This window comes from Loxodonta africana, chromosome 3 (assembly GCF_030014295.1).
Source record: "Loxodonta africana isolate mLoxAfr1 chromosome 3, mLoxAfr1.hap2, whole genome shotgun sequence".
Classification (NCBI taxonomy): domain Eukaryota; kingdom Metazoa; phylum Chordata; class Mammalia; order Proboscidea; family Elephantidae; genus Loxodonta; species Loxodonta africana.
This window is the reverse complement of record NC_087344.1, coordinates 83,746,300-83,762,840: the sequence shown is the minus strand read 5'-3', so window position 1 is coordinate 83,762,840 and position 16,541 is coordinate 83,746,300. Positions and strand designations below refer to the sequence as shown.

The window sequence follows — 16,541 nt, the reverse complement described above, 5'->3', positions numbered from 1 at the left end:
AGTAAGGGAATCAAAATTCATTCAGATACCTACTAGGTGTCTGGTGGCTGTAACTAAAAAAAAAGGAAAATAACAATGGATGTGGGGTAACTGGAACCTTTGTACATCGCTGGTGGGAATGAAATGTGGCTTGGCTGCTGAGGTAAACAGTGTGGCAGTTTCTCAAAAAGTTAAACATAGAATTACCACATAACCCAGCGATTTCACTCTTAGGTACACACACACCCAAAAGAACTGAAAGCAGTGACTCAGGCAGATACCTATATGTCAGTGTTCGTTGCCGCACTATCCACAGTAGTTGAAAGGTGAAAACAACCCAAATGTCCAACAATAGATGAACGGATAAACACACTGTGGTTTATCCACACTACAATGGAATGTTACTCAACCACAAAAAGGAATGAAGTACTGAGACATACTACAATGCAGATGAACCTCAAAAACATTAAGTGAAAAAAGCCAGACACAAAAAATCACATACTGTGTGATTCCATTTATATAAAAAATCTAGAAAAGGTAAAATCCATACAGACAGAAAGCAGATTAGTGGTTGCCAGGGAGGAATGGAGAGTAACTGCTTAATGGATACTGGGTTTCCTTTTGTGATGATGAAAATATTTTGCAACTAAATGGAGGTGGTGATTGTACAACCTTATGAATGCCCTAAATGTCACTTTAAAATGGTTAATTTTGTTATGGGAATTTCACCTCAATTTTTTTTTAATGGAAAAAAAGAGGGCAGGGTAGGAAAAAATGGGCAAAAGGTTGTTACTGTTAAGCTCCACATGGTCAGCAGAGAGTTAACAGAAACACCTTTCTCTAGAGCTGCTCTAGAATTTAACAAGAGGTGAACCATTTTGTGATAAGTCTAGGTTTCCAGGCTCCTCTGACAATGCCTTGGAAGATACGAGCTATCTTGTAAGCTTTGTCAGGAATCTACCAGGCAGGAGCTATACTACTAGCTGCTGTATGCTCCCAGGGCCTGCTGGGGTCCATGCTTACTTAGACGTCCTTTGCCGTTCAGGGCTGGGTGAGCCCCAGAAGAAAGACTGCTGAAGCAGCCTCAGAACCCACCTTCCCCTTGTCCTAGGACTGCCAAGCCTAGCAGAGGCTGCCTTGGTGACAGGAATAAAAAAGGAGCTATTCTCCAGGCTGGGGCTGAGTTCAGTTAAATCCCCACCCTATGACCCACCTGAAAAGCTACTGTCATCAAGACCCACCCCTTTTGTTGATAGTGCAAAACCACAGAGACACTTCGAATAGCTCTCTCTTTTTTCTCCACAGTCATTGAAAGCCGAAAGATAATTTCTCACTTCCCCTCCTGGAACAGCAAAGCTTCAGTGTTCTGAGGTCCGGCTCCTCTAACCCAGGGTGCGTGAACAGCTTTTTACATTTCAGAGCCAAAACTTCTGTCCTGGAGAATTCGGTTCTTAAAAATAATGAGAGGTGATTGCTCCAGAGGGAAAACGTGTAGATGCCAGTGCTTGGAGTTAAGTGGGGGGAGATCCACTCTTCTACAACCCCACACCCCTGCCAGCTGAGTAGATTCCTTGAGATTAAGGGGGAATTTCTATGGACAGGAGCCCTGGGCCCATTCCTGCACCTGCCCCCACCTCTCCCCACCCAGCTCTGGGAGCTGGCAGAATCAGCTGGCTCCACTTCTGTGGATACTGGGCGGGATCCAAAGCTCGGGCCTTGGGAGCAGCCTGAGAAACGCACCTCTGAAGCCCAGTCAGAGAAGGAGGGCTAGACTATGAAAAACCTGTACTCAAATAGAAGTTGCCAATTTGAATTGAACACTAGGGCCCTCCCCATCAGGGAGGAGGAAGCCCTAAAAACTGACTAATGATGGACTTCTCAGCCAGCTTGATGAGTGAAGGTTGGAACCAGGTATATTTGATTTCAATAAATAAATAATGTGACATATTCTGGCCCAGGGATGGTGTGTGGAGTAAACATACAATTACATCCAGCCAAAACCTCACTGCATACAAGGCCACACCCTGGGCCTGGCATCCAAGGCCCCAGTCTCCCTTCCTAATATCTCTTTCCTGCTCTTCTCCACATAAGCCCTGGTGGCACAGTGGTTAAGCGTTTGGCTGTTAACCAAAACGTCAGCAGTTCAAACTCACCAGCCGCTCCATGGGAGAAAGATGTGGCGGCCTGCTTCCATGCAGATTTACAGCCTTAGAAACCCTATGATCCATTGCCATCAAATCGATTCCGACTCATAGTGACCCGACAGGAACTGCTCCATAGAGTTTCCAAGGGGCGCCTGGTGGATTTGAACGGCTGACCTTTTGGTGAGCAGCCATAGCACTTAACCACTTTTACTCTGTCCTTCAGGGTCGCTACGGTGGTATGAGGAACTTCTCAATATTGAGGTGTCAGTAGGTCTAACTGGGGAGATTTCAGATCTAAAATTAAGCAATCCATTCAGAAATTAAACTGAGGATTTTACTTCTACACCCCTGATAATCACTAGGCTTCTGCTAAAGTCGTGTTTGTTATGTTAAGGGTGTTCCTACAAATGGCCTTAGAAAAAGCTTCATTGAGTTGCTAAAATAAATTACAGCCTATAGTTAAACATGTAGTTTTAACTACCTTGAAGAAGTTCCCCCGTAAGCACCTAAGCATTATCTCTTTTCTCTAAGCTAAATAAGCACAGTTTATTTACATTTTCCTAACTAATGGTCAGTTCTGTATCCAAAGATTCCAAGTAAGTTGGCCCAGCTGCAATTATACCAGTAACTTCCATATCACTAAACTTTCATGTCAAAATTGTTCATATTTTCATTGAAGAAATTTTGCCTTAGTTAAAATGTATCAAGTCTGAGATTTGTGTTAGACTAGAAACTGATATAAAAAAGTTTCACAGTTAACCGCCATTCTTGTAAATCCCACCTCCTTTCCTATCATTACTTTAATGTGAAGTTGCCCTCTGTACCCACTCTACTTGTTAAACATCTGTTTTGCCTGTAAGCCAGAACACACCGTTGCAGCCAAACTGAACTCATGCTCTCCCGTTGTTCATTCCTTCAATATACTGTATTTATTTAAAATATCGAATTATAGTGTTGGTCCAATGACTGACTTCACGAGGACAGAGGCAATGGGTTTGTTTGGTGGTGGTGGTGATGTTCGGGGAGGGGGGCTGTTCTCCAGTGGAGTGAGGTTGGGGTGTGAGGAGATAGTCTCACTGGGCTCCTAGGTTCCAGTTTCAGCTCTGCCCCAACTCAAAAATCGCTTGCTACAACGGAGCAGGTGCAAAATGCAATTTTTTGTGACCCCCCCCCAACCTAGGCACACCCTTCTGACTTCTACTGTCCCCATCACCAGAAATGCCTTCCCACATGTCAGAGCCAAATCTTATTAAACATGAACCGCCATGAATATTCACGGCAAGTCTTTCCCTCCTCAGCATATAAGAACATCTCCCAGAATTCAGCATTTTGGCTTCTAAATGGGTCTAGTGTTTCATACACCTGTACTGGAAAGCCCCCTCTTCTCTGTACGTCGCACTCTCCGCCTCCCCACTCTAAGCCGAGAAGCAGTGCAGAAAGAAGAAAAGCTTGTTTCCAGATCACCCAGAGAAGGATAGAACTAAACCTGCTCGTGGAGCGGGCCTGCCAGGAGTAACACGAGAGCTCGAGCGGGCGGCAGGAACTAGGGCAATTCCCTTTCCCTTTCCCTTTCTCGCTCCCTCCAAGGATCCTCCTGCACAAATCAATGAATCAACTCCAAGGTCTCAGGACTCCCCAGGCCATCACTCGGGGATTCCGAAGTCCTAAACCCTAGAACCCTATTGGTTATCACGCTTCGTTTTAGCGTTCTAAGTCAGTGATCTAGAGATTCTTTGGCACCGAACAAGGCTCCTCGGTGACCCAGTGCGGCGATGCCCTTGCACAACCTGCCCTGCCGTTTCCTTTCCTTTCCTCCTCCGGGCCCCACCTGGCTCGGAAAGAGTGGGGAATGCATGAGGGCGAGTAGGGGCTCCGGAAAGTTACACACCTGCACTGCCCGCCCACCTGCCCCTCCGAGCGTCTGGGTGGCTGAAAGCGCTGCTGGGGGCCCCTCCACTCTGTGCCCCCCACCCCAGCGGTCACCTGGAGCCGGAAGCGCTGCACCGCCTTGTCCATGGTCTCCAGGGCTGCCTGCTGCCGCTGTCGCGCCCTAGCCGCCGCGACCCGCGCCGTCCGGCGTCCCGACCAGCGCAAGGCCATGGCCGCGGCCACCAAGCAGCAGGCCAGGGCCGCCCCGGAGGCGCCAGACAGCGCGGCCCACAGTTGGTCCAGCACCATGATCTCCGGCCGCAGACCGCCCTCGAGGACTACAGATAAAAAATCAGCACGCGCGGCCAGACCGTCCCGCCGCAAAACCCGGCCTGGATCCTTCCGGATGGCGCGTTCGCCTCCGCGGAGGGGCGGGAGCAGGGCGGTGCCGCCGCAGGCCCGCGGGGGAGCGCGCGGTTGCCGGGCAGCGGGCCCAGGCTCTAGGCGCGCAACGGTCAGGGTCAAGCCCCGCCGCCAGGCAGGGCGCTCTCCCGGCTTATTGCCAGCACTGGGCCAGGCCAAGCGGAGGGGTGGGGAACGGCACCCACTCGGAAGCACAAGCATGGCAGCAGCTCCGCGCCGCGGCCCCCGTCCCGGCCGCCACACCACGAACCCCAGAGGCCAACTGCAGGAGGACCAGGCCCAGCTGGAGCCCTCCGAGGGACAGGCAGGCTGAGAGAAAGGGGCGCAGCCACGGATTGGTCCCGCAGACCTTATTAATTACCCCCCACAAACAGTTTGGAGGCCTCTTTCCTGGAGAGCCATGCTTTGAGGCCGCGCACCGCAGGGCGCACTCCTCTCCCCAGCATAGGGTTTCTGGGACACCCGCCCAGGGACGGGCACAGGAAGCTCCTGCCCGGGACCCCATCTGCTGCCTCGTCCTCGGGCCTCTTTGTCCCTCGGCCCAGGGCCCCTTCTTTCTTCAGGGCCAAAACCGCCCAGCACTTCTCCTTTTGCTCTCTCACCACCCGCAGACAGGCCTCCTCAGGGTCACCTTCTCCAGTCCTGGGCCCCCCTGGATTTCACACCTGGGAAGCAGAAAGGACCCCCGACCAGTGTCTGGGGACTTGTTGCCTTCCTTTGGGAAACACACAGATACTTTCCTGTTTAGGCCTATCGCCCAGGACTTTATGTGCCTTATCTCATTTGTCCTCCCAGTAGTCTATGAGGAAGGCATTTTTTTTATCCTCCTTTTACAGATGACTAACCCCCTTTGTCATCCAGTTGATCCCGACTGACAGCGACCCTAAAAAATAGAGGAAAACAGCCCTATAGGATTTCCAAGGAGCCATTCATGGATTTGAACTGCCAACCTTTTGTTTAGCAGCCACTCTGTTAACCACAGGTTAACAGATCTAATTCCAAGCCTTACTGCCATTACTCAGATTTAATTCCAAGCCTTACTGCCGTTACTGCTGCTGGAAGTGAGCTCTGTGGGATGGGGTAAAGGAAAGTGCTTTATGGCTGGAAATACTGTCTCTTGATACACTGTCTTCACTGCTGCTTCTGCCTCTGCCTCCAGGACCTGCCCTCAGTCTCCTTGGAGGGCTGCTGTGCCCTGCCTGCTCCTGGCCTTTTACTCTGCCCTCGCTCAGCACCTCTCCCCAGGGAGAGCTCATCTAAACATACTGCTGCAACTGCCACCAGGGCCTCCAAAACTCTGGCACTTCCTTTCCTGGGCTCCAGACGCATTACAGTGGCTGCCCACTCCCAATTTTTTTTCTGGACATTTATGAGGTGTGTCAGACTCAGCCTGTCCCTGAGAAGAAGCATGGAAGGGGTGCCCCGAGGAAGGTAGACCGGCCTGAGTCACAGGCTCCCAGCTGTATGGAGACAAATAGGGGAGGAGGAGTTGAAAGTCAAAGAGACTACCAGCCAGGTAACACACACTGCCTGAGACCAGACATTGAGGCCATCAAGATAAAAAATAAAGCTTTAACCACTGTACTGCTTTGAGGCTTTTATACTTTTGGTTTTTTGTCTTTGTTTCCCGAATTTCCCATCCAGAGTCCACAGCCCCTGGGGAGGGACTATGAGAAGGAGGAAAGGCTGACACTGCAGACCTGGTGATGTGCTCTGTGACCCTGGCTTACAGCTTCTTCCTGCTGGAGGACCCTTAAAGTCCAAGTTCATCAAATCTATTTCTACTCCTGAATCCTGTGTCCTCTCCCATGAGAAATCTTATCCTCAGGCATCTCTAATTCCTCTCTTTCCCTCATCACTCCCCATCCACCCAAGCATCCCCCAAAACCAAAATCAAACCACTGCTGCTGCCATGGAGTCAGTTCTGACTCACACTGACACCATAGAGACTCCAAGGCTGTAAGTCTGCAGAAGCAGACTGCCACGTCTTTCTCCCGTGGAGCCACTGGTGGGTGGTTTCCAGCTGCCGGCCTTTCAGTTAGCAGTCGACCACTTTTACCACTGCTTTCCCCTATAGTAGTGCCGAGTCTCTCTCCGCCTCCACCTTCATCCCCACCTCTCAAATGTCCCTACCTTTGTCTAAGCCACTGAATTCTTGTTTGCACTAGCCTCCAAATTGGCCTCTCTGCCTCCAGCCTCTCCCACTCCAGTCTCCTACACACAGCTGTCAGCTTCCTAAATCCCAGCCCCAGCTGAGTCAATAGGTGCTCAGACACCTTTGATGGTGCCTCCCACATAAAGTGCAAATGTTTTAGCTGTTCTTTCAAATGCCTCTCCAATCTGGCCCATCCTTCTCTTAGTCTCTCACTCATTGTCCCTCATCCTACACCCTCACTGAAGCCATGCGGGCCTCTAACCGCCTCCCTACACGCCTTATTTTTCCCAGTACTCACACCTTGGCCAAGGCCAAATGAGCCAAGGAGCCATGACTTTTTCCTCTTCAGGTTCCACCTCAACATCCAGCAATGAGCCCTTGCAAGACACATGTTGAAGTGAATTAGACACTGGCCTGGGAACCATCAGAATGGAAATGTAAATGACACCCTGGGAGCTGATGGGTTCTACAAAGGAATGAGAATGATCACTGATCACAAGTGCCTCATGTTGTACCCATCTCCTAAGCCATCATTTGTTGCACAGTAAAACTGTCCTCCATAGGGTTTTTCAAGGCTGTGACTTTGAAAGCAGATCCCCAGGCCTTTCTTCCAAGGTGTATCTGCGTGGGTAGTTGAGTGCTTAACACATTTGCACCACTCCAAGCTTTTTATAGGGACTTCAAGTCTTTTACGGGCCACAGTAATTACATGACCTAGAATTTACAGAATATCAGATATTGTGCTAAGGGCCTTGCATCCACTGTTTTAAGTCTCATACCAACCCTTGTTGTTGTTGGTTGCCATCGAGTCAGTTTCGACTCATAGTGACCCCATGTGACAGAGTAGAATTGCTCCACAGATTTTTTTAGTAGATGAATTTTATTGCATTTTAAAAATATCACCCATAGGTCTTAGACATCATCTGGTCTCATTTCCATAGCTGGACAACTCTTAGCTCTTAACTCATCAGCCTGTTGAATGGTTCCTTTTTCAGAGACATAGATACTGTCCAAAAATTTTCAGATATTCTTGTTTTTAACTGATCTGGCTTGCTGAATCAAAGCAGCTGAATTCGGTACAAGTTCAATGTCATTTTCTCCAAGAATTAACTCTTCTTTCCGGGCTTCAAATACTGAACAAGCAAACAACTGGCCTCATTCAAACCTTACAGATGTGTTTGTCACCCAAGTAGTTTTGGATTTCAAGAGACCCACTCTCCTGAATAATGATGTTGCTTGTGAAGTAAGCATACATAGACTTCATTTGTAATAGAAGCCCATGTAACACCCTTGATCACGTTAGCACTACAGATGGTGAGAGCTGTAGCTAGTTCCTATTTCCCCACCATTTATCAACATGAAGCCTCTTTTTCTCTCCAAGGAGACTGAGTTCTACACTAATGTGATTGAAGTCCCTCCACAAAGTTCCTCTGGAGCCCTTCACAATAGCTGTGCATCCCATCAGAGTGATATTGACATTTTCTGGAATATCAACAGTGTGGTTGCTGAGAATGGTCTTCATTCTCACAGTAGATGTGGCAAAGAGCCCCATACAGTTTTCTAGACTAGTCTTTATGGGATCAGTCCCTGGAGAAGGACATCACGCGTGGTAGAGGGTCAGCGAAAAATAGGAAGACCCTCAACGAGATGGATTGACACAGTGGCTGCAACAATGGGCTCAAGCATAGCAACAATTGTGAGGATGGCACAGGACCGGGCAGTGTTTCCTTCTGTTGTGCATAAGGTCACTATAAGTCAAAATCGACTCACAGCACCTAACAACAACAATCTTTATGGCCACGGATCACCAGGTCTGTCTCCTGCAAAGCCTCTGGGTGGGCTCGGACTGCCAACCTTTCGGTTAGCAGCCTACTGCTTAACTGTTGTGCCACCAGGGCCCCTTACACCCTAACAGACAAACCAAAACTAAACCCGTTGCCATTGAGTCAATTCTAACTCACATCAACATCAACTGTTACCAAACTCGGGAAGGTACATCCTTGTCCGGCACGCTCAGACTTGCAGTTAACCTGGACACCGGTCTTTGAGAAAGTAACTTTATTGCAATGCCCAAAACAAGAAGCCGAAGGAAAGTACCTCAGATCCGACTCCCTGAGCTACAGGAAAGTAGGGCTTATATGTGATTTGGGTAGCAAGATGGCGCCCGCGTAGCCGTACTGGGGAGGGAAAATTCTAGAAGGCCGCCAGGAAACAGGAGGTGACGTGATTCTTATCGGACCTCTCACTTCTGAATAGGGTCCGGGTGATGATTTTTTTTCTGATTCATTCCACCTGTTGCTGCGTCTGCTGTTGAGGTCAATTAGCTGTCACAGCTGACCCTTCTTCACATGTGCGGCTGGCCAAATCTAGCTTGGGCTAATTTAAGGACTAATGGAAATTTATTGGCATTCGTAGGGTCAGGTTGCACAATCCTAGGAGGTTTTAAAGATGAGAAAACTGAGGCACTGAGAGAGAATTCCTGAGGCCACACAGCAGGTAAAAGGGCCAGGATTTGATCCCAGGCTACCCAGCTACCAAGCCTGCGCACTTAATCATAGTAGCATTTCACATAACACGTATGGCTAGTTACAGCCAGTCACTGTGTGCTCACTAATGCTGGTCTGTGTCAGGAAAACTCTGGCTGCAGGTGTGTTTACCTCTCTGAATTTGTGTCTTCATCTATAAAAGGAGGATGGTCATATGTACCTCTTGTTAGGAGGAGTCTGTGAGGTCCTTTAACAATGGTGCCTGACACATATTACCACCACCACCACCACTGCAGTCCAGTCGATTCCGACTCATATCAACCCTATAGGACAGAGTAGAACTGCCCCATAGAGTTTCCAAGGAGCGCCTGGTGGATTTGAACAGCCGACCTTTTGGTTAGCAGCTGTAGCACTTAACCACTACGCCACCAGGGTTTCCATGACACATAGTAAGTCCTCTGCAAATGTTTGTTGAAAGGCCCACCTGTAGAGAGCTTGAATGTTATTGGAAGAATCTGGGCCTGAGTGCCATGTGAGTCACTTCAGGCTCTTGAGCTTATTCAGGAGGCATCCAAGGTCTGTGTTTCTAGATCTTCTGTCTGGGTTGAGTGAGACCAACTTCTTAGTCATCACTGATGGCCCTTTGTAAGTTTCAAATCCTTGGGCCTCAGTTTCCCTAGGAGAGGGGAGCTTACAAATGCAGGGTGACTGAAACCCCAATCTGATGCAGGTTTTGTAAGGTTACCCCATCCCATCTCATGACTAAATGCTGGCTGTGGAGACCAAGATTCTAGCCCTCATTTACTCTTCACTTGCTGGATGACTGTGGACGACGTAGTTTCTCCTTTTGTAAAATGAGAAGCGTTCTTCCAGACCATCTGTCCCTCTTAAGAAGGGAAAATAAGATTATAGTTATAGTGCAACTTCAGCCATAAGTGAGGCTTAATCACTAGGTTTATTACCTGTTGTGAATTGGGCCAACATTTGCTAATTTTAGAGAGTTTATTTACAAAGTATTCAGCTGTGTTTGTTATAAGTGGCAAGCTCCCTGGGGCATATTAGATAAGATTTCATTTACAAAAAGGGTCTTGGAATTAGGGGTGGGGTCTGGAGGTCAAGGCAGTGAGTCCTGGACTGAGTCTAATGTTCAGGTCACAGTGGTGGCCGCTTCATTCCTCTGAAATAAGATCCTGAGACACTTGAGCTTCTGACATTCTGCTGTTCGATTCAATAGACATCCACTGAGTCCTGCTACTACAGGATAGGCCTCTTGCTGTGACCTGTGAAAACTGAGGCAAATACGAGACTTAGCATCTGGCCTGTGGAGCTAGAAGCTTCACTGGGAACGAAAGAAGTGTGCATAGACCAAGAAACGAAATAAAAGATACACCAGGGCACTGGGTTGGTTGGTTATGGTGCAAAAGCAGAGATCACACTGAACGAACCCAAAGAACCATTGATGCTGGGCTTCCAGGCTGTATAGCCCTCCAGGAAGCCAGCCAGCACACTGGCTTAAAACTTGGTTCTGGAGCTGAAGTGTCTGTAAAATGGAGATGATAATAAACCAAAAAGACCCAAACCCATTGCCGTTGAGCAATTGCAACTCATATTGACCCTGTAAGACAGAATAGAACTGCCCCATAGGGTTTCCAAGGCTGTAAATCTTTACAGAAACAGATTGCCACATCTTTCTCCCGCAGAGCAGCTGGTGGGTTTGAACCACTGACCTTTTGTTTGCAGCTGAGCACTTTAACCACAGTGCTACCAGGGGTCCTGGAGATCATAATAACACCCTTTAATACATTATATAATACATTAGTACATTTGTAAGAATCAAATGAGTTAATACATGTAACACAGCCAGAACAGGGACTGGAAAAAAAAACCTGTTGCCATCATGTCGATTGCGACTCACAGCAACCCTATAGGACAGAGTAGAACTGCCCCCTAGGGTTTCCAAGGAATGGCTGGTGGATTTGAACTTCCACCCTTTTGGTTAGCAGCCGAGCTCTTAACCACTGTGCCACCAGAGCTTCAAAACAGAGCCTAGTATATGGTAAATGTCTTAGGCTGGGTTTTCTAGAGAAGCAAAACCAGTAAAGCGTATACATATATATAGAGAGAGATTTATATCAAGGAAATGGCTCACATGGTTGAAGTTGTCTGGGATTTCTTTTTACTTGGATCCACAATCAACACCCATGGAAGCAGCAGTTAAGAAATCAAAGGACACATTTCATTGGTCAAATCTGTTGCAGAAAATCTCTTTAAAGGGTTAAAAAGCAAAGATGTCGCCTTGAGGAGTAAGGTGTGCATGACTCAAGCAATGGAAGTTTCAATTGCCTCATATACATGCGAAAACTGGGACACTGAATACAGAAGACCAAAGGAGAATTGATGCATTTGAATTAATGTGTGGATGAAGAATATTGAAAGGTGTGCATCAAGGTTGAATCCTTTTACCATATTTATTCAATCTGTATGCTGAGCTAATAATTCGAGAAGCTGGACTATATGAAGAAGAATGTGGCATCAGGACTGGAGGAGGACTCATAATAACCTGCGATATGCAGATGGCACAACCTTGCTTACTGAAAACTAAGAGGACTTAAAGCATTTACTGATGAAAATCAAAGACTACAGCCCTTGGTATGGATTATACCTTAACATAAAACAAAAATCCTCACGACTGAACCAATAAGCAACATCATGATAAACGGAGAAAAGACTGAAGTTGTCAAGGATTTCATTTTATTTGGATTCACAATCAACGCCCATGGAAGCAGCAGTCAAGAAATCAAACGAGGCATTGCATTGGGCAAATCTGCAGCAAAAGACCTCTTTAAAGTGTTAAACAGCAAAGATGTCATCTTAAGGACTAAGGTGCACTTGACCCAAGCTATGGTATTTTAAATTGCCTCACATGCATGCAAAAGCTGGACAATGAATAAGGAAGACCAAAAAAAGAATTGATATCTCAGAATTACGGTGTTGTTGAAGAATATTGACTATACCATGGACCGTCAGAAGAACGAACAAATCTGTCTTGGAAGAAATACAGCCAGAATGGTCCTCAGAAGTGAGGATGTGAGACTTCGACTCACATACTTTGGATATGTTATTGAAAGGGACCAGTCCCTGGAGAAGGACATAATGCTTAGTAAAGCAGAGGGTCAGCAAAAAAGAGGAAGACACTCAAAGAGATGGATTGACATAGTGGCTGCAACAGTGGGCTCAAATATAGCAAAGATCGTGAGGCTGTCACAGGATCCGCTATGAGTAGGAACCCACTCAGTGGCACCTAACAACAAACAAGGAAAGAGTTAGGAACCATGGTGGTGCACTTGTTTAAGCACTTGGCTGCTAACCAAAAGGTCAGCAGTTGCAACCCACCAGCCACTCTGCAGGAGAAAGATGTGACAGTGTGCTTCCATCATGATTTACAGCCTTGGAAATTCTATGAGGCAGTTCTACTCTGTCTTACAGGGTTGCTACTTGTCAGAATCAACTCAACAGCAATTAGTTTTAAGGAGAGAGGTTTTCTGGCCTGAGATGCCCAAGCTCAGGAACAAGATTAACCAAAAAACAAAACCAAATCTGTTGCTGTCGAGTTGATTCCAACTCATAGCAACACTACAGGACAGAGTAGAACTGCCCCATAGGGTTTCCAAGGAGCGCCTGGTGGATTCGAACTGCTGCCCTTTTGGTTAGCAGCTGAGGTTTTAACCACTGCGCCACCAGGGCTCCAGGAACCAAATTACTTGAGTTCAGATCTTAACTCTGCCATTTACTATGTAGCCTTGAATAGGAGTCCCTGAATGGTGCAAAGGATTAACATGCTTAGCTGCTTGGAGGTTCGAGTCCACCTAGGTGTGCTTTGGAAGAAAGGCCTGGCAATCTACTTCTGAAAAAATCAGTCCTTGAAAACCGTATGGAGCACAGTTCTACTGTGACACACATGGGGTCACCATGAGTCAGAATCTACTCACAACAACTGGTTTTAGCTTTGAGTGAGCCACTTTAACTTCTCTGTGCCTGGGTTTGCTTATCTGTAAAATGGAGATAATAGTAGTGCCTCCCTCAAAGAAGGAAACCCTGGTGGTGTAGCAGTTAAGTGCTAAGGCTGCTAACCAAAGGGTCGGCAGTTCAAATCCGCCAGGCGCTCCTTGGAAACTCTATGGGGCAGTTCTACTCTGTTCTGTAGGGTCACTATGAGTCTGAATCTACTCGACTGCACTGGGTTTGGTTTGATTTTTTTTTTTTTTTTTTTACCTCAAAGAATTGTTGTGAAGATTAAAGAGTTAATTCAAGGAAACAGAACCACACCTCGCCCATTGTGAGGGCTCAATAAATGTTAGCTCACTATTATTTTAAGCAAAGATGTGATCCTATCAGTGTTTTGGGAAGGCAGAGTGGAGAAGCACTGGGAGGGGCAAGCTGAAGGCTGAGGCCATGGAATGGAAGAGCAGGCAGGAGTGAGGATCCAGTGAGGGTAGGTTTCCATGGCTACACTGGTGTTATCAGGAAGGCATCTGTGAGGTAAGGCAATAAGACACCATTCCACAGACCCACAACGGAATGTACTTGCGCTCAGGTGGTTTACGCAACAGAATTACTTTTACCAGCAGCGCAGCCCCTTAAGCAGGCCCTGGTGGGTTCCCTGAGGGGATTCAGGATCCTCCTCAGTTAGCTGGTGACCTTGAGCCTTTCTTAGGTGTCCTCAGCTGTCAAGCGGGAGGACAGGTAACACCTTCTCAAGCTCTCCTGGAGGTGGGGGTGGAGGTGGTGCAGTAAGGAGGAGGAGGACAGCCTCAGAGGGAAGGGAGCGCTCGGATTGCAGAGGGTTTGAAGTCCGTCTTTGTTCTGAGAGTGGGAGCAGAGGGAATGCCCTGATGTAAACCATCCTGCATAGTTACAGATCTGCTGCTCCTTTCCTTTAACTTCCAGGAGCCTTTCCTGGGGGCCTACTGAAGGGGAGACAAGAAGGAAAAACCCAGTCCTGCTACAAGGCCCCATAGTGACTCTTAGCAACCCTATCGGACAGAGTAGAACTGCCCTATAGAGTTTCCAAGGAGCACCTGGTGGATTCCAACTGACAACTGTTTTTTTTTTTTTCTTTTGCTCCAACGAACTCACAGCCCCACCTGTCAGATAAGACACCTCACTAAGAAGTGCTACCATCTGTGGGGCACTTTATAATTCACTTTTACAAACATTTACAAAGCCCTTTCTGAGTCCCTCTACCATCCTCTGGATTTGGGGAACGTTTGTCTCCTGTGGTAGACCACCAATTGCATAAATGACCCCAGTACTCCACCCCTCCTTATATATGTGCTCTTTGCAAAGTGGCTCTGCAGCTTCTCCCACCAAGAGGTGGAGTCTATTTCCCCATGTGAGTCTGGGCTGACCTTGCCACTTGCTTTAACCAATAGAATGTAGTGGAAGTAATGTGCTAGTTCTGAGCCCAGGCTGCCCCTGAGACCTTGTACTTTTCTCTTGCCTGGAACCCTGCCACCACCGTAAGAATACAAGCTAGCCTGACAGAGGATGAAAGACCACGTGTAGTAGCGCCTAACCAGTCCAGTTGTCATTGCTCGGGCCTTTACATATGTGAGAGAGCCCAACCACGATGAACAGAGCCACCTGACTAGGACGCATTAGTCAGCTCAGCCCAGCTCAGCTCAGCAGAACCACCACAGACTCAGACAATAGGAAACTGTTGTTTTAAAGCACACATTTTCTGGGTGGTTTGTTACAAAGCAGTAGCTAACTGATACACTTCTCAATACCCATTTCCCAGACAAATAACTGAGGCCCACAGATGCTCAGTGCTACGAAGCCAGTGAAGGGCCTAACTATAGCTCAGACCTGGATCGTCAAGTCTCAGAATCCCCGCTGCCTGTGACATGGACACAAAAGAGTTACACTTTAGAACTGCCAGGAAAAGTTCCTAGTCATTTGTTCAGAAAGCCACCAGCCACACCTCAACTTAAATCTGTATTCCTCTATCTGTTTTAACCCATGTTCTCTGGATATATGTGAAATGTTATGCTTGTACAATCCTATAGTTTATTTGAAACTATGGGTAAGTTTCTTTACCATTCTATGCCTCAGTTTCCTCATCTGTACAATGGGGAAAATAATTGTACTCCCTCATTTGTTGCTATGAGAATTAAATAAGTTAATATTAATTAGTAAAGTTTTTAAAGTGCTTAGAACAGTGTTCAACATATAGAAAAGGCTGTATCATTAAATAAAATAAAGTAGTATGACTAAAAACGAGCCATTGCAATGACAATTTTATTAGGAAAGCCTTTTTATTTTGATCCTAAGAGCTACATATTTTTCACTTTGCTCTGGTGACATCAGTATGAGTGTTGAGTCAGCATGTATGCCATAAGCTTTTCTGGCGAAGATGGTGCTGGAGACAACATCTTGTGGGTGGCAAACCTGTTTTTAAGAACCAGACTGCAGAAAACTACAGCGCTCCCTTGAGAAGCACTGATGGGACACTATTATTACAGGTTTACCTCATCTTTTGCAGAGAATATATTTGTGGTAGGTTGTGCACAAATCAATACTAACAAAATCTATGTTGAGATCTTGTTATTTAAAGAACCCATCTAGGGAACGATTCCGAGAGTGAAGACTGTAAAGCAAGTCAGCATCCCTTGAGGGACATTCAAAATTTTGGCTGGATTGAACTTCTTTGGATCTAAAATAAATCTGCCCACCCAGGATTCCCTCAAGGGACTCTGGTCCTTCTCTTCCTTTCCAGTATCCCCCTACAGGCTCTAGAGCTACTTCCCACTGACCACAACACAATTCAAAATACCCCACTAGGCCTCCTGTCTCCTCTCATTTGGCCTCTTTCCCTTGGCTCTCTAGGGCTAGATCTGTGCAGTTCTTGGCTCTACCAAGGAGGTCTCTGTGAAACCAGATGGTCTAGAGGAGTTGTCCCCAGTGTCTCAACTGTCACTATGGTGACAGCCTGGATATTCAGCTACCAAGCCTGCAAGCTCCCTGGCTTCTGCCCTCACGGGGAACAACCTGCTTGCAACTTCCTTTACAAACAGGGGCATCTAAGAGAGACTCAGCCCACAATTCTAGCAGATTCCTACATTTAGATCTGTGAGTTGGGTGAACATATGTCTAGGGTTAAAAACTCAGAATCTAATGGCTCTAGCAGGGTGTTGGAATGAGCATGAGTATTAAGGAAGGCCCTAACTAACTTCTCAGCCTTCCTCAAATACTTTAGACCCCAGTAGCGTTCCGTGCCTTTGAACGTGCTGGTCCCTTAGTCTCTAATGTCTGGTGTTCCTTCATGTTCTCCCTCCACCCACTCCCACCCTGCAACACATAAAAAAGACACATACGGCTTGCTAAAATCCTACTCATCCTTCAAGACCCACTTCAGAGGGCTCAGGTTCCAGATGGTGGATGAGGCACAGGCATTTACCTTCTCTGTTGAAATAACAGAAAAGC

General features: G+C 47.1%; 1 protein-coding gene across 1 annotated transcript in view; it reads right to left on the bottom strand.

Annotated features, from left to right (window-relative positions):
* FAAH (fatty acid amide hydrolase) overlaps positions 1-4,301 on the bottom strand; it is a 28,666-nt gene extending 24,365 nt beyond the window's left edge. Inside the window, exon 1 of the mRNA XM_064281910.1 lies at positions 4,107-4,301. Within this exon, the coding sequence (XP_064137980.1) occupies positions 4,107-4,301 (195 nt within the window). The remainder of the gene's footprint in view (positions 1-4,106) is intronic.
* Between the last annotated feature and the right edge of the window lie 12,240 nt (positions 4,302-16,541).